At 40.6% G+C, this 23,917-nt stretch overlaps 1 protein-coding gene across 1 annotated transcript in view; it reads right to left on the bottom strand.

The window, feature by feature from the left end:
* Positions 1–22,399, bottom strand: part of CNGB3 (cyclic nucleotide gated channel subunit beta 3) — a 97,039-nt gene extending 74,640 nt beyond the window's left edge. The window contains exons 1-8 of the mRNA XM_040261703.1: positions 22,230–22,399; positions 18,944–19,131; positions 17,790–17,918; positions 16,714–16,922; positions 10,509–10,559; positions 6,050–6,136; positions 2,635–2,699; positions 1,777–1,899 (exon numbers count right to left, since the gene is read on the bottom strand). Of these exons, the coding sequence (XP_040117637.1) occupies positions 1,777–1,899; positions 2,635–2,699; positions 6,050–6,136; positions 10,509–10,559; positions 16,714–16,922; positions 17,790–17,918; positions 18,944–19,131; positions 22,230–22,399 (1,022 nt within the window). The remainder of the gene's footprint in view (positions 1–1,776; positions 1,900–2,634; positions 2,700–6,049; positions 6,137–10,508; positions 10,560–16,713; positions 16,923–17,789; positions 17,919–18,943; positions 19,132–22,229) is intronic.
* Between the last annotated feature and the right edge of the window lie 1,518 nt (positions 22,400–23,917).

Below are 23,917 nucleotides of genomic sequence, written 5' to 3'. Positions count from 1 at the left end.
TTATAATAATACAAATTTAATCACTTCTTCCTTTTTTCTTTCTCTCTCTTTCGTACACTCAGTATGTGTTAGGTATTTAAAGAAGGCGAGAAGGAAGAGAGAGAAAGAGTGAAGAAACTCCCTTCTCGTCTTCTCTAAGACCTAACATATATTGAGTGTGTGTTGTATACTTAATATTCTAAGCACTGGGAGCAAGACATATTCTCTAAAAATGTGGCAGGGAGGCAACCGGGTATGAAGAGAGAAATAGCTCTCTTCTTTTTAGATGGCAGAAATTTTTCTAATTTGAGTAAAACAATAATCAGACTCATGCATCTGATGATATTGAATTATATACTTCTAGACAATATTTAATATAGTTGGTATCTTACTCAGTTTTCTCTATAGTTATATTAAGCTGAATACATAAATAGTTTCTGAAGGAAATTACTTATAGATTTGCTTATAAACTTTCTTCTGTGGCTGTCTGTGGGTGTGTGTGTAGTTTCCCAGTCAATGGGCACTATGACTTTAAATTTTTAAAATTAGTTCTGGCTAAAAGTTCAAAAAATGTTGTTACAATCCCTCATTCAGATCCTGCTCACTCTAGCTAGTGTGTAATTCCCTGAGGTATCTCTCCTCCCTCCTGTAATTGCTTTCCTTCCCAAGGCTGCTGTGAGTTGCCCTTCAAAGTCATGCTGGGACCCACTATTTTCCAGTAAGGACATTGCCTTACAATATGCTCAAACTCATTTCACTGGAGCAGAAAGTCAGTGGCGGTGTACTTTATGCCAGGTCTTTATATCTACCAAAAATTTCACTATTAAATAACTCAGCTGCCATTATTGAGTCGTGATCCTACTGCACTAAAATTCTCAGATAATCTTTTTTAATCTTGGAGTACTTGCCTGTCTAATTATCAAGTTTAGTTTATGATCCTTGTTTAAACTTTATCCTAAGTTTAGTTTATGATCTGTAAGCGTTTAATTGAGTTAATGGTTATAGCTGACTCATAACTTGTAAAACCTTTCAGTGGTAAACTAATTAGTCATTGCACCTGCCCTCCAAATAATTAACATTGTTCATTACTAACATTGGCACTGGGGTTATTAAAAGTTACCTTACCACTCCGTTATCTATAGCAGAGGCTTTCCAACTTTTCTGATCTTGATCCGGAGTAAGAAATGAATTTTACAGGTCAACTCAGGACACACACACACACGTGCACACACACACACGCACGCACACACACAACACACCCCTGCTAGGAATGACAGGCTGATTTTCTACTCTGTCATCTTCTATTCTGCCCTCTCTCACTCAAAAGCATACTGACTGACTAAAGAGTTTTTACTGTCCACTAATGGACTGTGCGTTACAGTTTCAAAAACACTGGCTTACGAAAACTCCCACTGGAACAGAAGTTAAGAAGAGTCAGTAAAAGTTTCCTTCAAAAGGAACGCTTACCCTGCACCAGACGGAGAGCACAGACTCGTGAACATGGGAGGGAAGGAGAGGGCGGGGTGAGTTGAGCACAGGAGTGAAATATACACACCACCATGTGCGCAATAGATGCTACCAGCTCCTGGGAAGTGGCTGTGTCACAAAGGCGCTCAGCCTGGTGCTCTGTGATGACCCAGGCGCGGGAGGAGGCTGGATGGGGCAGGTTCAAGAGGGAGGGGTTAGAGGTACACTTGTGGCTGATTCACACTGCTGTACAGCAGAACCGACCCAACTTTGTAAAGCAATCATCCTCCAATCAAAAGTAAATTAAAAAATTAAAAAATTAAAACTCACTTGTTTCCTTCACCATCATACACCCATCTGGTACTTCCAATTCCTTCATAGTTTGAAGCCCAATAATACATACAAGCATTAATGTGCAGCGTAAACAACAAGTATCCAGTCGTTCGAATTACTCTGTCAACGAGAAGAAGTGCAAAGTGAGGCTTGTGTTGTTTCTGGAATACAGCCTATTTTAACATTTTCTTTTTTTTAAAAGTCTCTGCTGAATCTCCTTGCTTTAAATTTGTGGACTGTTAGCTCTCATTAGTATAGTATAAAATGATGCTGCCATCACAGGTTTTCAGGCCTCAGTCTCCTGACTGGGACTGACAGAGTGGAAAAAAAGCTCTTCTCTTCTCACAGATGGCATGAGTCAGTTCCCTGAAAGACATGTCTCCAGGGTCACCTCTCCAGTCTGAGTTCCATAAAACACACCATGCTGATTTCACTGGATATCTCCGGAAAGCTCATGGGACTTCATGCTACAGTTGACTGACTAGAGGTCTCTGGGCAAGCTAAGTTCAGAACAGCGAATGAATGAAAATTCAGATTGGAATGAATTGTCGTGAGAGAGATGCAAAGTCAGCTTGCAAAAGAACACGTTTCTCTGTCCTTGTTCTGGTGGAAGCAGGTAATACGCCCTCTTTTTTGGTCAGGTATTCTTCTAAATCTAATATAATTTTCATACTTTCATCTCACTTTGAAATGTTCAGATCTGTTTTAAAACATAGCCCAATATTCTACATAGCCCCAAATCTGAGATTATTCCTTACTCTCTTGCAGGGAGGCCATATTCTTCCCCAATTTTGTCTAAAATGTCATAGCATTGCGCTCTCTCCCAGCCCCAAAGTACACCGAATTATACTTTACCTGTAGATGTATGCCTTGTTCATTATAGACTCTAGGTGATGATTAAACTCAAAAAAGGAAGTGTACTGTGTAGGAAACAAGCAAAAGAATCCCAAAGTGTGTTAGTCTTAAATACATCTCCTATATTTAAATAAAACAATATGAAATAGACTTTATTTGCTACTGAAAATAATTATATTCCTGTCTTAAACAAAAACTGAGATCTGTTTAGTGGTATTTTCCTCTGGGCAGTGCATTTTAGCATGGCGCCAAATTTACAGAGCTTCTTGCTTTTTTTTCACTTCTACTCTAGTTATGTCTTATTTGTAATGCTTTTAGAAAATCAAGCTTAAAAACATTTCTTTTTTCTTTTCAGAGCATATAGTGGAACTTTGTTTCACAATCATTAAAAATCACACCTCCCCTCAAAACATAAGTAAAATAGGAGAAGAATAATAAAATACTTTGAAGTCATAAACAGGTGTTAAGTCCTGTTCTTCAACACTGGCATTACGTATAAGCAAGTTGTATTAAATGTGTATTTATTTCAACAAAATTTAAAGTCCAGTAAATGTTAGCATTGGTTATCTATTCTTGACATTGTTCAAAGATACAGTGAGATTAGATGCATCTGCTGCTGCTGCTGCTAAGTCGCTTCAGTCGTGTCTGACTCTGTGCGACCCCATAGACGGCAGCCCACCAGGCTCCCCCGTCCCTGGGATTCTCCAGGCAAGAACACTGGAGAACAGTTGCTATTTGCCTCAAGATTTTCTTCTGCTTATACCCACTTCTATCTCAGCAGATTCTCCCTACATGCATCCTCTACTTTCTCTTTTTAATTTATAGGCTGTAAAATGCAAGAGCGTGAAATCCAGAGCTGAACACCAATCTCCTCTCTTCCATTTATTAACTGTGTGACCTTGGAAAGTCACTTAATGTTTCTGTATTTCAGTTTCCTCATCTGTAAAATGAGGACATCAGAGAACATGACTCCAAGAGGTTGCATGCTTACATGAGTTCATGCATTTAATCATATAATATGCTTAGACTCACAGGACCTTACAGATTGGAAGGGCTATGAGAGATTACTAAATTCAAAGAGTATTTGGTTCAAAATTTCATCCAGTGCAGGTATGACTATAATAGAACATTTGGGAATTAGAAAACAGGTGTAACAGCAATGACTACTAATCTAGGAATATGCACAAACAATTTGTTTTTCTAGAATTCCTGAGTAGGAAACATCCATTTAGCACTCAGATTAAGATAATTTCCGTTTGTGGTCACTTGTTTATTGTGCTCTTGATAGAAGCTTGCACAAAGACACATTTTAAAATTTTGCTTAAGTGTTCATTGTAAAGAAAATTTATATTCTTAATTTGTTTGTTCGTATATACTTTGGAGGTAGACAAATGATATTTTCCCTAGAGAACTGCACAATAAAATGACACAGTTCTGTGGAAATGGCTGGCCTGTGGGGCTATGATAAGAAGATTAATGTTGACTTTCAGGACTGCCTAGATTTTAAAAATCTACTAAAGATAGTGAGGTTTTGGACACCATAGGGATACAAAGGTGGTGTGTAAGGAGCTAGCATTTTGTAAGATTTTATTTTGATGCCAAACTCTCCAATCCATAGGAACCCAAGACTCTCTGAAAGTTGGTCATCTGAGAAGTGAGCTCCTGAAATGTCCATTCGACACTAGAAATTTGATGATGGATGGCCAGCCCACCAAGCTGCTAGGAATGTTAAATTCTACTCAGTCCAGACCCACACCCTGTGGTCAAAACCGAAGTCCCTAGAGTAGTCTTGAGTGTGTGAGAATATAGAGTAACATCCCTCCTGATGTGGAAAAATCATGGACATGGAGAGAGCCTTTCAGCCTGAAGTTCACTTGCTCATCTGATGAGAGTAAAGAGTTTGGAGTCAAAAAATATGTGATAGACTCCAGATATTGCCACTCACCAGCTGCATGTCTGGACAGATTTTTTTTTTTTTAACCTTGCTTATTCTCATTTTCATCTCCAGAAAGAGCTTGTTTGGAGGAATAAACGAGACAATGAATAAAAGTTGAACAAAGTAAGTAGCACCGAGTATGGATCCAGCAAACAGCAGCTCCTGCTGTGTCAGGATGCACTTGAGTCTCCAGGTCATGCCATCTTGTCTTCCCAAAGTGTCAAAGAGATAACCGCCTAAAACGGAAAGAATCTGCGGTATTCCTTTTACGAGGGCTGTCTTTGGGAATGCAAGCTGCTATTGCTGCTATTAAAGATTTCTGCAAAATTCCACATGCTGACTCTCCTCAGACTCATTTTAGGTACCTGATAAAGCTTTGAGTTATAAAATATTTATAGCTTAGCATCTGTATCAATAGGTAATTTATTAATACAGTTCAAGAACAGTAAGAAATGTATTCCTTCAAAGTCTTTTTTCCTATTCTGCCCCCGTGCCTGCCTGCTAAGTCACTTCAGTATTGCTGGACTCTTTGTGGCCCCATGGGCTATGGTCCGCCAGGCTCCTCTATCTGCGGGATTCTCCAGGCAGGAACACTGGAGCGGGCTTCTGTGGCCTGTTCCAGGGGATCTTCCTGACCCAGGGATCGAACCCGAGTCTCTTATGTCTCCTGCACTGGCAGGTGGGTTCTTCACCGCTAGGAAAGGAAGCCCCATTCCTGCCCCTATACATCCTTGTTTCCTCTCCAGCCTCAGTTAACCATTTTTATTAGATTTTTTTTTTTTTGGTAGCCATCCACTGTTTACATAATACAGAAACATAGAATATATTCTCTTTCTGTTGCAAGACTTAACATTGTTCTATAAACTGTTTTGTAACTAACTTTTCCCTTAATTTTGTTGTTTTATCTTGGAGGTTGTTCTCTGCCAGTTCACAGAAAACTCTCTTTATTTTTGCATTACAAGGTTTTCTACTGTATAGATGTGCTGTGATTTAACTAGTTCCCTCTTGATGAACATTTGAGCTCTAAGTATATAAATACTTTTGTTATGCAAGTGTGTTTGCATTTTTCTATTATTATAGAATTTTAGATGAGTAAGATAGCTTAGCGGTCATCTCATCTGGCACTTTCATTTTAAATCTGGTGTTCCAAGCATTCAGTGACTATGTAATAAAAAGTGACAAGTGGAAAAGAATAGATTTATAAAATATTCATTCGTAATTATAGCTGTATTTAGAAGCACAAAAGCATTCCTATTTTAAAAATACCTGTTATGAGATACAGACTCAAAACAACCAAGAGCAAGCAACTTCTATCTGTAGAAATAATGATGTTTTCCCTTCATTGAGATTTTAAAATTCATAGCATTGATGAGGGCAGAAAAAGGGAGGACAGTTTTTTGGGAAACAACTGGGATATTTTAAATTACTTGAAGATTTCCATTATTATAAGAAGAAGACAATTAAATATAGTTATCTTACCTTTAGCATCCTATTTGTCCTAAATATTGGATTAAACCCAAAGAAGAGATAGAAAACATCAAAGGGCATTATTGATGCCATATCCAGCTGTTGGAAGAACATACTCATAATTATGATGTGATTACATAAGTTTTTGGACATACATTAACACATCAATGTATGTAAAAGTTAACTAGTCACTGTGAATCATTTTTGTTTAATACAAAATTGTTTTCAGTTAGATATGCATGGTGTCACTGAAAGGTAGATCAACACCATGAAAACAAGAACACTATTTCATAGCTTATGTCCAATGAATTTCATTTCCAACTTCACGCATCTGATCTTGCTAAGCTTAGGCATTGCATTTTTCTGGAATTTTGTTGAGCTGTCACATGTATTTCAGAGATGGCATGGTTGCTACTTTTAGAACATATTTTATTTTGAACTTGGGGTTTTTGGACCGAAGCTCAAGCTCATTCTTGATTTTATTTGATATCATGTAAGAATCGAATTGCCAGTCTATGTCTGATGCAGGATATGGCACGCTTGGGGCTAGTGCGTGGGGATGACCCAGAGAGATGTTGTGGGGAGGGGGGTGGGAGGGGGGTTCATATTTGGGAACGCATGTACACCTGTGGTGGATTCATGTCAATCTATGCCAAAACCAATACAGAATTGTAAAGTAAAAATTAAAAAAAAAAAAAAAAAAGTAAGAGGCAGACAAGGCAACTTAAAAAAAAAAAAAAACAATTGGCATTCATTGTAGTAATTGATTTTTATGTTTCAACCAGTTCTCCAGTGGTCAGGCTGATTATATTGTTGGTAGTTCATCCAGACGCTTCAGTTCTTTCTACTGCTCTCTACTTTGGATCATATTGTGGACAACAAATAGCAGTGAGCATATCTGTCAGAGACTGTACAGGCTAACAGAGATGAGAGGAAAGAAATCGGTCCTATTTACATTTAATTATCAGTTCTGACGGGAGAAGGTATTGAAAGTACCATTATAGCTAAAAACATATTTTAAATGTGTGATGTATTTAAATTATACTGGCTTTATATTACCTTCGTAGTTGTGAAATGACAGCATCATACTTGCATACTTTCTTGATTTCAATGATAACAATAAAAATTTTTATGTAAGATAATGATTCATTTTCATTCATCTTTATGTTATCTTGAAAAATAGGGTACATTAAAGAAACATTTAATTTATTTAAGATAATTAAGAGCAGTTAAGAATTTTCTGTAAGGCCATACACATGAAATGAAAAGTTAAAGTAATTAATTGTGTACTAGAATTTCAAAGCCTAGTGATATTGAAAAGAAATGGGACTCTCAGTTTGAATCAACCAAGATTGGTTACCATAAACAAATGATTTACTAGAAGTATTGGCTTAAAAATGCATAATATCATCAAACCTTACTGATTTTATCCTACGGATACTGGGCCTCATGACAAGTTGAGAGGTGTACAAAGAGTTACTATAATAATGTCTTATAAACGAGGAAACAGGAGCATGGAACCTCTGATTTTGTCTAGTGCTATTTCAATGTCCAGTTGCTTGAAGGTCCATTTGACTTTTCCATGCAGACAGTCAATAAGGTGTGCTTGATATTAACATATTAGCATGGATCTGGTAGATATGATTTATTTCTCACTGAATTGTAGAAAATTGAATTAATGACCAACATTGTACTCTGTACAAGGAACTTTGCAAAGCATGTTGGAGTTAAGATACTGTTTCTGTCCACAAGAAATTAACAGTCCAATGATAGGATAGCCAAGCACAAAAATAGGTATAACACAATGCCATAAGACATGTGTTATATGTCCACCTGCAATGCAGGAGACCCTGGTTTGATTCCTGGGTCAGGAGATCCGCTGGAGAAGGGATAAGCTACCCACTCCAGTATTCTTGGGCTTCCCTGGTAGCTCAGCTGGCAAAGAATCTGGCTGCAATGTCAGAGACCTGGGTTCGATCCCTGGGTTGGGAAGATCCCCTGGAGAAGGGAAAGGCTACCCACTCCGGGAGTCTGGCCTGGAGAATTCTGTGGACTGTATAGTCCCTGGGGTCACAAAGAGTCAGATACGACTGATTGGCTTTCACTTCACACATGACCTGTGGGATGTGCTAAGGAAATTCAAAAGAAGTGACCTCAATTAAACGTGAAAGTTTGCATTTAGAAACCCAAATTAAATATGTGAGTTAATTTGCATTTATTCAAATTCAAGAAAGTGATTAAGAGTTTGAAATAAGCTTTGTAGCACTTACAAAGAATATTAGTTCTCTTTGTAGAGTTCATCAAAGTAGTTTAGACCTTTTATGACTATGTCTAAGTCTGTGGGAAAGTTTTACAAAGAAAATTAGTTGGAGATGAAAACAGATTGAAAGAAATTGCAGTCACCATAGATTGCCAACAGGCACAATCTGGCGCCTAAACCTAGATCTGAATATTTTACAAAATTTGAGGCCACTATAGTGTCCTTGAAATGGGAAGTTGGAGTTCAGTCATACAGATTGGGTAACCTTGGATCACCCTCAACTCTCTGCCTGTTTCTCAGAGTTAGGATAAACAATAAAAGATAATAAACTACCTTGTAAATAATTATTCGAAGAGGCAGAGGAATCAGAGGTCATATTGCCAGCATTTGTTGGATCATGGAGAAAGCAAGGGAGTTTCAGAAAAACATCTATTTCTGCCTCGTTGACTATGCTAAAGCCTTTGGCTGTGTGGATCACAGCAAACTGTGGAAAATTCTGAAAGAGATGGGAGTGCCAGGCCACCTTACCGTCTGCTGAAAAATGTGCATATGGGTCAAGAAACAACGGTCAGAACTGGGCGTGGAACGAATGACTAGTTCAAACTGGGAAAGGAGTACAGCAAGGCTATATATTGCCACCCTGCTTATTTAACTTAGCAGCCTTTCTGTTTAGTTGCTAAGTCGTGACTGACTCTTTTGTGTTTCTGTTTAGTTGCTAAGTCGAGACTGACTCTTTTGTGTTTCTGTTTAGTTGCTAAGTCATGACTGACTCTTTTGTGACCCCATGGACTGTAGCCTGCTCCTCTGCCCATGTGACTTCCCAGGCAAGAATATTTGAGTGGGTTGCCATTTTCTTCTCCATGGGATTTTCTGACCCAGTGATCAAACCCGTGTCTCCTGCATCGGCTGGCAGATTCTTTACTGCTGAGTCACCAGGGAAACCCTGGTGTTGGATGTATGCATGGATATTGTATCCTGAAAAACAGAGACGTTACTCTGCTGACAAAGGTCATATGGTCAAAGCTATGGTCTTCCCAGTGGTCACAAACGGTTGTGAGAGCTGGACTGCAGAGAAGGTTGAGCACCAAAGCATTGATGCCTTTGAACTGTGGTGCTGGAGAAGACTCCTGAGAGTCCCTTGGACTGCAAGGAGATCCAACCACTCAATCTTAAGGGAAATTAACCCTGAATATTCACTGGAAGGACTGATGCTGAAACTGAAGCTCCAGCTTTTTGGTCACCTGATGCAAGCAGCTGACTCATTGGAAAAGTCCCTGATGTTGGGAAAGATTGAGGGCAGAGGAGAAGAGGGCATCAGAGGATGAGAGGCTGGATGGCATGACTGATGCAATGGACATGAACTTGGGCGAACATCGCGAGATGCAGCCTGGCATGCTGCAATCCATGGGGTCACAAAGAGTTGGACATGACTGTGCGTCTGAACAGCAGCAGCAGTATATATGTTTGTATATGTATACTTGTTAGTTGTTTAGTCGTGTCTGACTCTTTGAGACCCCAGGACCGTAGCCTCTGTCTATGGAATTCTCCAGGCAAGAATACTGGGGTGGGTAGCCATTTCCCTGTCCAGGGGATCTTCCCAACCCCAGGATTGAACTTGGGTCTCTCGCACTGCAGGCAGATTCCTTCCTTCCTTCAGAGGATCTTCCTGAGCCAGGGATTGAACCAGGGTCTCCTGCATTGTAGGCAGATTCTTTACCATCTGAGCCCCCAGGGTAGCCTATGTATACGTACATTCTTTTTCCTATTTAAGTTATTGCAGAATATTGAGCGGAGTTCCCTATGTTATTTCATACCGTATTTTATGTTATATGAACAAGAATTAAATAGGAGTAGAAACAGTTTTGTTGACTTTTACTTCATCTTGCTACATGAATTGGAGGCTAAAATTCTGTATGGACAAGACAAAATACACTTCGTATTCCTTTATTGACATTTAATAGAATTTAAATATGGCCACTCTGTTTCATTTTGCTTAATAAAGACCCATATTTTGAATTACACACTTGCACATACATGGAAGTATATTGTATAATTATTGAGAAGAAGAAACTCAGCCTAATACAACTTTATCTGTATGAACTTTGTTAAACAGGCTGCAGTTTTGAAAGGAAGCAGTTTTTTTTTGGTAGAAATTTGTGGATGGGTTTAATCTCAAAATGATATTGGATTTTGGAATTGTAAGTCACCTACCTGAAATTTTGTAGAATTCCTGTAGTGTCTCTTTAGTTCATTTGAATCCACCTGAAATATATTATAATTCATATTAATTTATGCAATTTCATTAAATATGTTCTCACTTAAAAATATTTATAGCTATTTCTTTCTGTTAGGCCCTTCCGATTTCAGCCTATAAATGTGCTTCCTCTTCACATATCTTACATCTATAAACTCTCCCTGGCTTTGTCTTCTTTTCATATGGTTTCTGATTATTTGTCACACTCAAGCTTCTTAGAGAGTTGCCTGCCTTGTTTTGTTCTACGCCCTTCCCTCATATTTATTCCTCAACACACAGTAATTTGATGGTGATTTGACTTTTGCTTACTTCTTCAATTCCACCAAGGCTACAGTTTTGAAAGCCACCAATGATTTCCTAACGAGCACACCCAGGGAGTCCTTTATAATACTATCCTTCTTCTATGGTGGGGCTTCCCTGATAGCTCAGTTGGTAAAGAATCTGCCTGCAATGCAGGAGACCCCGGTTCGATTCCTGGGTTGGGAAGATCTGCTGGAGAAGGGAAAGGCTACCCACTCCAGTATTCTGGCCTGGAGAATTCCATGGACACAGTCCCTGGGGTCACAAAGAGTCGGACAGGACTGAGCGACTTTCACTTTCACTTTTCTTTTATGGCACTCACTGTGTTTTGAAATCACACATACCTTTCGTTCCCATTTGTTTAAAATCGGTCTACTCTGTGAATGATAATGTACTTCTGGACAGGGTTGATTTTATTTAGCAACTGTGTATAACTAGTGACTATAAACATTAAGAGCTCAATAAATATTTGAGTGGATGAACAGGTAAAGGAACAAAGAGATGAATAAAACCTTTGAAGCAGTTGACTTTTGGGGGACAGTTTTATCTTTGAAGCTTTCTTTTTCCTAAGAATCTGTAATGCCATTCTTAATTTACTTCTTCAGTTTCAACTCTTCAGTGTCCTGCTTGCATTCTTTGACTAACCATTTAAAAGTCAATATTTCCCAGGATTCAGCCTCTTCTCTTTTTTCTTCATATTAATTATACTTCCTGGGAAATTTCATCCACTTGCAGAGTTTCAAAGTCACTAGGTATGTTGATGCTACCAAATCTCTACCTCCATTTAATATCACTTTCTGGAGCTATTAAACTGTCCAACAATTGCCTCCTCACTTATCAATTTTGCTAATCGCAAAGTTAGCCTACAAAAACATGGATGCATCATCATCTCCATTTTCCCGGAAGCCTGACCACACTCCTCCTCCTGCTGAGTAGCCTACTCGCCTTTTCATCTCCCTAGTCAATGAGCCCACACCACGCACTCTCGCTCAGCTCTCATCCAACCAGCAACCAAGTTCTACTGGTTGTCCTTCCTAAAATTTTCTCATGCCCAGGGATCAAACCCACATCTCTTGGGTCTCCAGCAATGGCAGGTGGGTTCTTTACCACTCATGCCACCTGGGCAGCCCTGTGCTCAAGCCTGTTTTCTCCTCTGGCTTTGGTTTCCTTGCCTGGAGTCATGCTCTCTTTGATCTGTTCTGCAGTGGCAGTGAGATGATCTCTCTGGATCACTAACAATTCTGTTGGTTCATGACGTCACATGACCTAAAGGAAAAAAAATCTGCTCCCTTTCATGTATACAAAGCTCTACTCTCTCTGTCCACTCGCCACCTGCAGCCTGTCATACTCACTCTGTTTAGCAGTGCCTCACCAAATTTCCTACCTTGATGCCTTGACTTATGCTGTTCCCAGAGCTTGGGACATATTTTTTCCTTTTTCTTAGGGGAACAAAGGTGTGCAGATAATTGCATCTTATTCCTCAAAATTTGGACCAAGCGTTCCCTCCTTTGTATGGTTTTTCTCTGTATCAAATACACCCAGGGCTCAGCTATGTCATGACTCACATCACAAAACGCCACCATTTTTATTTTGTTTGTTTATCCTTCATCCTCTGAGCTACTTAAAAAGATAAGGACCACATCTTTGTCCTCCACTTCTCAGTTCCTAACACAATGTCTAACACATAATGGGTGCGCAATAAATGTGTGATAAGAGGTAGAGGAATAGAAAAACATTCATTAATATTCAGACCTAAAGGAATTAATGCTAATATTGGACTGATGGGGTTCCCAGGTGGTCTTAGTGGTAAAGAATCTGCCTGTCACTGCAAGAGACTCAAGAAACGTGGGTTTGATCCCTGGGTTGAGAAGATCCCCTGGAGAAGGGCATAGCAACCCACTCCAGTACTCTTGCCTGGGAAAACCCACAGACAGAGGAGCCTGGCGGGCTACAGTCCATGGGTTGCAAAGAGTCGGACACAACTGAGTGACTACTGTTACTACTACTACTACTGAGTTTATATTTTCCGATTTTAGCTATAGGTAGGAAGAAACTGTGTACTATTAATTATTATATTATAAAGTATTATAACTTGGACACATGGAAGCAGCATCCTCTAACATTATTAGCCAGGCTGTCCATGTTCAGAAGTTTTAAGCTGCTGTTAAATAGTGTTGAAAATCGATTAGCTAACTTTCCAATTCTTGTCCCACCACCTCATTTTTTTAAAAGCGATAATTTCTATCCACGTGCACTTATCAAATTTTACAGAAGTTTAGAAAATAAACGACCAACTTATTTAACAATTGTTTTCTCTGAAACAAAATGGCATCCTGAGCCACAGGTAGACATAGATATGTATATATAAGTTTATGTTGAATCATGCACCAAGCTTGAGTAAGATGAGTCAGTTGCTTCAAAGCATATATGGAACAAGCAGACATTTCAAGTGTTAGCATATTCATACCTTTGCTTTCAGGGTTGTCTCTGATCCTATGATGGAATAAATGGAAGTGTGCTAAAACTTGCTAGATTATATGAAAATGGCATCTGGAGTTTCTAAAACCTCTCTTCTTGGCACACTACATGTATTTGGCGTCGTTAGCCTTCTGAAGATCAGTATGCTAACTGAGGACAATTAAGCACTCATTTTTTAAAATGTGAAAAGTGAAAGTGCTAGTCACTTAGTCATGTCTGACTCTTTGCAACCTCATGGACTGTAACCCACCAGGCTCCTCTGTCCATGGGATTCATCAGGCAAGAACACTGGAGTGGGTTGCCATGCCCTTTATTGTTTATCTCTTCCTTTAAATAATTCATAGAAACTCCATAATTTCACATAAAACATGTATAAATGTTTCAAAAATAATAGTCTCATGTAAAATAACTCTTTTTGTGAGTTTTTTGAGTCATGTGTGACTCTTTGAGACCCCATAAGCTGTAGCCCGCCAGGCTCCTCTATCCATGGGATTCTCGAGGCAAGAACACTGGGGTGCATTGCTATGACCTCCTCCAGGGAATCTTACTGACCTAGGAATCAAACCCAGTTCTCCTGTGTTGTAGATGGATTCTTTACCATCTGAGCTATCAGGGAAGCCCATAAAATAACTACAATGTAGATTAAATGGTTATTCAAGGGAAAAAAAAGATCCTTGAGCCAAGACTGCCATTCACTCACTCCTTCAAATATATATCCTGGAATATATATATATATATATGGAATATATATTCCATAAATATATATATGGAATATATCCTCTGATTTCAACCTGGGTCTCCTGCATTACAGGCAATCACTTTACTGTCTGAGCCACCAGGGAAGACCCTAAGGTAAATAGGGAAATGAATTGAATGCTGTCCCTACTCTCAGGAAACTTATCAGGTAAGAAAGGAGACCACATATACAAATAGGAGATGAAAGGAAGTTAATGTGTGGACATTCATTCATTTGATTCAGTCAGCACTTTACTGCACATCTTCTAGAAGCCAGACCGTGGGCTCGGTGTTCACGCTGTCTTATCTAATCTTCACAGTAAGTTTATGACGTGGGTGTAATAGTTCTATTTTATGGATGACAAAGATAGTACACAATGAAAAGGTGAATTAATTTTCTTCAAGTATTACTCTAAGTTAATTTCAGAGGTGAAACTTGATCCTAGTCTATTACTATTTATTTCCACTACATCATAGTGAGCTTAATGGTTATATACCAATTAAATAACAGAAGTATGAGCAAAATCTGCAGAGCAAAGAGAAGAGAGTGGTTAATTTTCTTCAGATCAGTTTACAAATACCAACCAAATCACCAAAGGCAGTTGACTCTAAGGGCAAGCCCGACAGACGTGGTCACTGAAAGGGTGTCCTTGGTGGCTCAGAAGTAAAGAATTTGTCTGCAATGCAGGAGACCTGGGTTCGATCCTGGGTTGGGAAGATGCCCTGGAGAAGGAAATGGGTATTCTTGCCTGGAGAATTCCACGGACAGAGGAGCCTGGTGGGTCCACGGGTCATAGAGTCAGGCATGACTGAGTGACTAAGGTTTTCACCTCTTTCACAGAAGGTGCGGAGGAGGGTTTCCATGGATCCTTGGGATTGGCAGGCTCAGCAAAGTGTTGCGAATGCAAATCTCATGTCTGAATAACCCCCACGGTCGTTCCCAGCTCTACTCCTGCTATCAAGGGCATTTTAAATGAGGTTTTTGGGTTTTTTTTTGGTCCTTTAATTAAAATTCTGCTCTCTACGCAGCACCATTTTCAGAAGAAAGATGTTGCACATAAATACTGTGGAAAACTTGTAAACACTCACCATTCCCTCTGTTGCGGCCTCCAGCACTCAATCTGGTATCTATTTTCCCTCAAGCCTTTCAGGAATTCATATTTCCGTACTCTGCCCTGGAATATCTGGTAACTGTGGGTACTTAGTAAATGTTTGTTGAATGAATGAATAATTTGGTGGTGTAAAATAAAGGTCACATAGATAGCTCAACTGCAGTGAGACTTTCAGGTTGGGTACTCAACTTGGATTGTCTTCTCAGCGACATGTAATCAAAGTTTCAAAGTCTAAAACTACCTACTCTGAGTTAAAGAAACCATTAAACTTCATTTGAACAAACAAAGCAATTAGTTCCCGCTCTATATTTGTGGCTTGTGATAATGAGTTTTAAATGGAGCCCACTGAGTGTATTTTTATTGGTTATTTTTCTTGGTTTTAACACTCCTTTATGTGGAAAGATGTCTTCGAAAATTGAAAATAAAGTTTCTCCTTGCTGATTTTGTCATTTTCCATTTGTCAAACATTGATTTTTCTCCCCTTCTTGTGCATCTAATGGAGGTTGAAATTAGTGCTCACTTTCTTGCATGGTGTTTCCTTCTTATTTGTGTGCCGTCATCACCGTTCATCAACCTGCCAGTGCGCTTAGAGGAGTGCCGGCTTAACTGACGCTCTGAAGTCCTCACAAGGAATGGTTTGAATAGATTTTTGCAATAACTTTAGCTCTGGCCTTTAGAATTCTTCCTAGGAAAGATTTCAATTGCAGAAGGCATTCCCCATCAAATGGTACTTTTAGAGGAAAAAAAAAGCAAAACTACTTCTTTCAGCTTTTTGATAACTTAAAAAATCATCTAAGGATTCAAAAGAGAATATTCAGGAGATCAAGGAACCAACCTTTCCTTCAAAAACATGTACGAGCCCAGGGTGCCATGCACTTGGTTGCCGTGCTCACCCCAGGGTGGCCCTGGAACGTCTGTTTCTGTGCAGCCCTCGCCAGGACTGTGACGAAGATATCACAGGGCACGTGGGTTGGGAAGGAAGCATCCTTTCAGTGAACTGGGGAGGGGCCCTGGGGGGCCGGGGAGTATAAGAGATTTGGGTGTGTCCTTGTGAAAACTTATTCTTCTCTGTCTTAGATTGATTGGACTGACTGAAATTCCCTTAACAGTGAGAATAAATCCAGGAGAAGATGAGGGTGAGAATGCTCTTTCCCAGGTGGATCAAACAGGGTGCTTGATGCTGAGGAATGAGGTGATGAATCTGGAAAGTGAAGTGCGGAAAGAAGACACAGTTGCAGGCACCCTACGGGCATCAGTTCATCCAGTCTCCCCGTCAGTATTATGAAGGCACTACTGTTGCTATTTTTGAAATGAAGAAACTAGAGCACAGGGAGATGCATGGTCCCCAGCACACAGGGGAGGGTTCAGCGCTTGTTTTGTTATCGTCGTTACTATACTGATGGTTCCAGTGGTTAAAGCCCCATGCGTGCAGTCCCTCAGATGTTAAATTAACAACAAGCAAACATTAACTGTTTTTTTGTAGTTCAGTCTTTGATATTCCTTTGTCAGTCTCTGCTTCTCCCGAGCCCCTACTTACTATTATATCTCCTCCTCTCATAAACTGGAGCCTGGGCTGGATTAATAGCAGATCGAAGAGGTAGATGGTATCGCATATGAGGTCGGTAATAAGCCAGTAGTGCGCGTTGTGTGCTGTCTGGTACGGGAAGACCACTCGCAGGGGTATCAACCAGCAGTTCCAGTTAAAGGCGATGGTGACAAGCGAGAGCCACAGGAGATAGAATCGATCTGGAAAAAAGCAACAGGGGCAATCCACATGACATGTGCAGAACATTAAAGTGATCCTGTTGCTTAGTTTGGTAAAGTTGGGGCACTCCCCTCTGGAGATAAGGAATTTGTGTACGAGGCTCTGTTTACAACAGTCACGAGGTTCTGCCCCTAGAGCCGAGGCACCAGGCTTTAGGAGGGATGTTAGATGATCTTAGCGGCTTTCCTAACTCTGGAGGGTGTCCTTCCTGTTTCCTAGAGAAGTAGCCACTGTGTCTCTCTGCTGGAGTAACTGCACAATTAGCATCAGGGGAACCCGAGGAAAGGTTGCAGGCCTCACTGTGTCTGGAACTGCAGCAGGAGGCCTCCAGCGGGTCCTTAAGGAAGCTGCGGGGTCACGCAGGGCTTGTGAACCAAGGCCCACATCTTGCTCACCGACGGTGACAGCAGTGGAGACGGGGTGAGTCAGTGGTGACCGCAGTCCACGACTGCACCCAGGGCTCTCCTCGGCCCAGGGAGGCTGGGGACGGGACTTGTCCAATTAAATGAACAATGTGAACCCATGGAAGAAGACAGATTTTATAAGGATTTTTTTGTTTTTTGGTGGGGATAATGTTCAATGAACATATTGGTGAATGCTTCTTTTCGAAGATTATTAGGGAGTGGGCCCTCTTTGGACTGTTTAAAAACAGACAAGAATATTTTCATATCTTCTTATCACTAGAAAGGGACAAATGATCCGTCGCAGACCATACAGTTTAAACACTGGTGTCTAGACAGGCTCAGAATATTGGCTAGAGAACAGGGAAGCCATCTGTGAGCTTGGGTTTCAGGGGTTCTTGGGAAGAGCCAGCCCTCCCACTGAGACAGTCCACTGCTTGACGATACCTGTGTAGGAATCTATGCTTTTTGGAAGTCTGAGTCGCTTTAGGTACTCGATCAGGGGCACCTTCTGGGAATGCTCTTCTTTTAGCTTAGCACTACTGTCTTGTGTTGATGACACAGCGGTGGGCTTTGCTTTATAGGAGAAAAAAGATGAAAAGATTTTTAAGAGGTTAAGTTGCTTAGGGAGGAAAAAGTTTAGATTGTTTGGAATGAAAACATTTTGTAATCTTCCTTCATGCAGGCAGATGAGGCGTTTTATGACATTTACAATATTGTTGTTTGTGAAAATACCTAAGTAACGAAAACATTGAAATTTGGAAAGAAGTAGCAGGTTTAAAGTTTAGCTTAAATGTCCTAAAGGTGTTTCAAATAGGATATTTTAAATACAAGCCTCATTCCCATGTATTTTGGAGCATAAGTAGTTAGTACTTTGGATTGACGTTGAACAGAAACTTTACAAATATACACCATTCCGCAGGTTTTAGTTTTGTGGTTCTTTAGCTGTATTCATGTCCTTCCAGTATGGGCAAGTAAAGCTCAAAACACTCTTTTCGGTATATCTTTATAAAACTATAATGACTATATTCTAGACCCTTCCCTTTAAAAAGAAACTATTATATAATAGTTCATCTCCCTGCCAGGGCATTGTCTTCCAGCTGGCTTGCTTAAAGTGCTGGAGTATTAGGAAATGGCAACCCTCTCCAGTGTTCTTGCCTGGAAATCCCACGGACAGAGGAGCCTGGTGGGCGAGAGTCCAGAGGGTCACAAAGAGCCGGGCACAACTGAGTGACTAGGCACAGCACAACACTTTAGCAGCTTGCCCCAGCAGCAGACCTCAGCCGACGAAGGACAGGAGTGGCTGGACTGATCTCCCAGCTTCCTCCTCCTCCAGGATGATTCTTCTGTGTCGTCCACACAGATGTTCAGCTGACTCAAGCCCCAGTGGCCCTGCCAGTGCACACCTTTATTGTCTTAACTCCCTTCCCTGTCTCTCTTGCCGTCTCACCTCCTGCACCACCCTCAATATAAAATATTCCTAGCTAAGTCATTGTCTTGGGGAAACTGCCTTTGGGGAAGCCCAAGCTAAACCATTTGCAAAATATTGATACATACCACTCGTCACCTTCGTCCCAGAACTTTGAGGTAACGCCACTCACCAGTTTGGGGACTGCTCTCAGGGGAGGACATGTCAGCCTCCACTAACTTTCTTTTGTAGAAATCTGTTCTTTGACGCAGTCTTCTCACCAGGCTGTGTAACTGGGCATCCGCGTACTCATTAATAACAGGGGCTACAGGTGGTTTGCTTTTTCGATGAAATGGAAAAAATAAAAGGTGAGAGTCAGATCTATAAGGAGATACATACAGGGGAGGGATTAAGTTTCTTCCTCTTCCCCATACACCCAAGATAATGTATTAACTTCCCCTTTCTACAATTGAATAGAACAACTCAAGAATAAAATTTAATGGATATGGTGCTCATGCAATGCAAATTTCTCACTGAAAAACTAGAATCCAAAAATAGCAAATGACTATTCTGTGATGCAGTCCATAGGTCGCAAAGAGTCAGACACGACTGAGTGACTGAACTGAACTGATTCTGTGATTAGACTGGATCATGAGAAGAAAAAATGCTATAGTTGACGTGGTAGGCAGAGTTCTAAGATGTCTCCTTGGCTTGCATGTCCTAGGAAATCCCAGGGACAATAAATACGGTGGAGTTTACTTCCATAATTGGTTGTGTTATGTGGCTCAGCTGACTTTAAGATAAGGAAATTATATCGATGTGTCTGATGTAATCAAATGAGTCCTTTAAAAGCAGACAGTTTCTCCAACTGGTGACAGAACAGAAAGTCAGAGATTTGAAGCACATGGGGAATTTCATTGGAGGGAAATTCTCCATTTTTGGCTTTGAAGGAGAAAGGAGTCCCCTGATAAGAATTGCATGAAGCCTCTAGGAGCTGAGAATGATCCCTGGCTAGTAAATAAACAGGAAGCGAGGACTTCAGTCCTGCAACTGTAAGAAACTGCATTCTGCCAATAATTTAATAAGCTTAGAAGTGGATTCTTCTTTGGTGCCTCCAGATAAGAGCCCAGCCAGGCCTGGCTGGTACCTTAATTTCAACTGTGTAATGTCTAAAGCAGAGAACCCAGCCAAGCCCACCCAAACTTCTGAGCTATGCAAATATGAGCTAGCAACTGGTTGCTGTTGTTAAGTCTCTAGAATTGCCATAATGTGTTAAGCTATAGTAGAACACTAATATATCAGCATGCTTTAATAAACTTGCCTTCTAAGAAAACATACAAAATAAAGCATACAGTAAATCCCCTGCCTAAAAACGAGTTCCACTCTTGTTTCTTTTTGTTCTTTCTCTGAGCCTCCAGTTCCATCAGGCCTTCATTAGTAAGCTTCTTGTGTTGGCACAGCAAGGAGTTCAGTGAAGTTGTCCTCTTGCAGACCTAGCTCCAGCTTCTCAGTGAAGGTCATTAAGTTGCTGAAGACCTCTTTGGACTCCTCACCCACCTTCTTAAATCCCCGAAAGTTGTGAACAAACTGCAGACAAACGTTCTCCCAAATACCATTCTTGGTGACAGCTGTAACCTTGTGCCAAGCATAGTCAGTGTTTTCGTGGTCTTGTAAATCAGAACACTGGGGTGGGTTGCCATGCCCTCCTCTAGGGAGTCTTCCTAACCTGGGAATCAAACCCAGGTCTCCTGCGTTGCATGTGGAGTCTTTACTGTCTGAGCCACTAGAGAAGCCCTGTAGTTGTTATAGTCCTTCCAATGTTGTCACAAGTTTGTTCCTGATTCATTCCTTGTCTTCACTGCCTGACCAAGTGTGATGTAAATAATATTTCTTAAAAGTCACTATAATTCCTGGTCCATAGGTTGGATGAATGACCTATGTACTACTTTGATCCTAGGATGAAAGTTGTCCATGAATTGGGGGTTGGTGGTGGTGACCCAAGCATTGTCAAGCAGCAAGAGAATGTCGAATGGGATGTCCTTCTCTGAGCAATATTTCTCCACCTCCAGGATAAAGTGGTGGAAAAAACCAGTTCTGGAAAATCGCCTCTGTAACTCAAGCTTTGGGGTTACACTACCCTTCCACACAATAGGAAGAGAGTCCATGGCTATGTTTATAAAGGCTCTTGTGTCAGGGAGTATTTAACAGGAGGATTCCTATGTGCTGTTTCTTATAAGTCCTGTGTTTCTTTTTAAGCAGAACAGCAGGCTGCTCCCAGGAACTGAGGTCATTGTGTGAGACAGGCTTGAATCTCCTTTAGTAAACATTCTCTTTACGACAAACTCAATTCATCAAGACCTTTTTTTACAAATATAATAAATAAAGGGGAATTGTCAGGGAACATTTAACAGGAGGATTCCTGCATGCTGTTTTCTATTTCTCAAGGATTCTCTGCTCCTTATCAGTTCCTATGCCAAGAATGAGTAAAGCTGCATGCAGTTCTCAGGACTGAGGTCATGGGATGAGACAGGCAGTGACTCTTTTCAGCGTCAGCGACCTTGTATGTATTAGACTATCCATATTGTGGCTATTGATAACATTTCATCCTGTGTAATAGCTGAGTAATCATCTTACTAAAGATATATAAGCCTGCATTTCTGCTAATAAAGCACCTTTGCTCCATCAGAGCTTGGGTCCCCATGTCTGTCTGTCTGTCTTTCTTTATTTCTGTCTCTTTCTCTCCTCGGCTAATTCTCTGGAACGCAGAAACCCCTCTAGCTCACTCTCCTGCCAGGGCTTCTAAGACTCTCTCGAGAAGGCACCCCGTTGCCTTCACCCCCGCCTCAAGAGGGCGCCCCGTGCCTTCGTGAGAGACGCAAGTCCTGTGTCAAGGAATTTATTGGTTCTCTGCGTAAACCAGGGAGTATCATCCTCCTTCTCTCTTTCACTTTACTTATCGTCGCCTCCCGACTGCCGGGTCCTGGTCCATTAAAGGACCCCAACACTTTTGAATTCTCAGAATGATTAAGAGAGATTTCAGCTTCATATCACCAGAAGCATTGCCACCAAACAAGAGTTAGCCTGTCCTTTGCTGCTTCATATCTCAGCATCACTTTTCCTCCTTACTGATGCAACTTCAGTCTGGCACCCTCTTTAGTACAGTCCGGTCTCATCCACATTACATTCCTGATGGGACAAATATGTGACTTCATCAATAATTTCTCAAAAAAGATTTCTCAAAGTATTTCAGGAAATTTCCAGCTACCATATCTGCATTTGTTGCCTTGCCACTTACTTTTACATTGTAAAGGTTGGCTCTAGCCTTGGACTGATGAAATCAGACAGAGCTGGCATTAAAAGGTGTGTTGTCTGATTCTCCACCATGGTTCTTCTTCAAGTCTTCACAAAGGCTTTCAGCTCTCTCTTGAGGCAGCATTAAGCTGAGTGGGACTCAACACTGATCCTGATCCTGCATCTACACTCTGAGAAGTTTCTCCACCTCCTTGATCATTCTTCTTTGCTTCTTCGATTTTATTGTTGACGTCATCAGCACAGCAGACTTCACATGTTCCATGAGTTCATCCTTCTTCTTTAGAACCATGTTGATGGTTGAACAATTCACGTTGTAAGAACAGGTGGTGTCTACCATCTTTTTGCCTCACTCTACTCTCTCAGTTATTTTTGTTTGTTTGTTTCCATTGTTATTGCTTGGCACTTCTTAGCAGTACCAGCTATATCACTGTTGCTTTTACACTTGCTTCTGGACATCTTGGGCTTGAAATAAAGTGCTGCACTACTGTACGCTATACAGTACTGTACAATAAATTGCACAAAAGTACAACCACTTGTGCAACCACTTGCACAACCACATACATGCATGTGACAATGTATGTCAAATGTCTGAATCGCTTACACTACTGGGCATGGGAACACATGCTTGCATCTTTGAAAGGGTTCAGCTTGAAGGCTTGTATGGAGTGGACTTATTTTATAAACTAGTATATTTTATAATGATCTGAGTTTCCTCATAGTTTATCCTCAAAGCTCTAACTCACTCTTGACCCTCCTTCTGAGTCTAACACTGGGTCTACATAGACCTACAGAAGTTCCAGCCATTCTCACCTTCTCACATCCATATCTGCCTTTTCCATCTCCTTTCCAAATGGGAACCCATGGGGTTCACAGTGGAACTGGGTAAACTGTGCATTCTATTTAAAGAAGACTCTACTATGAGCCCCTCTCCATTAATATCCATTTTCCACCAGGTCCACAAATATATCATGTCTAACTGTTTACATATTCCCTGACCAGTGGTGTCTTTCTTTCTCCCCTTACAATTATCATAGGATAATTTGCACCTCTTTCAAATGTCTAAAGCCCTGCTTCAGCATCAAGATTCTTCAGGAGTATCTGTGTCCCACTAAGACCTTTATAAACCATTCAAGGATGGAGCAGCAGTGGAAGAAAATCCGATACACAAAACAAACACAGGAGGGCATTCGGTCCACAAAACCAAGAAGCATTTTAATTTTCTGATGAAAACTTGCTGCCATTTATATATGTCATACATTTCTGCTTAAAATCATAGTATGCCTAGAAGCTTATTCATTCATCAAACAGTTATTGAGTTTCTACTTTTCACACTGGGAATAGAAAAATATGGTGAACAGACATTAGCCCTTTGGATGTTCACAGCTTAATGGGGAAACAAGGATGTAAATAAGCAGCTAATTAGAAGTAATAAAAATACATAGAGAATGCGATGCTCACACTGAACTTGGCCTGAGGATCAGAGTGGCCCCATAGGGACAGCATCACAAGTCTGGAAGGGTTAGAATGTCTTTGACAGAAAAATGAAACGAGGCCCCTCCTGGCCTTGAGAACAACATGTTAAAAAATGTGAAATAAATATGATATGTTGAACAAGTGTTTTGGCGTGACTGGAAGGCAGTGTGTACATGTAGGGGGCCAGGTGGTGGTGGGGTGGCAGGAGAACTAGTGGTTAGGTCTGGAAAGGTGAGTGGGGTCAGGTTATGACAGTTCCTGTTTAATCTGCTTATGGTTTAAACACTGACCTCTAGGCCAATGGGAACCAATGGAGAATATTAAGCAAATGAGGTGTATGAGCTGATAGACGTTTTGGAAAGGTAGCAATAATGGGAGAATT

This window comes from Oryx dammah, unplaced genomic scaffold (assembly GCF_014754425.2).
Source record: "Oryx dammah isolate SB20612 unplaced genomic scaffold, SCBI_Odam_1.1 HiC_scaffold_19, whole genome shotgun sequence".
NCBI lineage: Eukaryota > Metazoa > Chordata > Mammalia > Artiodactyla > Bovidae > Oryx > Oryx dammah.
This window is presented reverse-complemented; position numbering and strand designations above follow the sequence as displayed.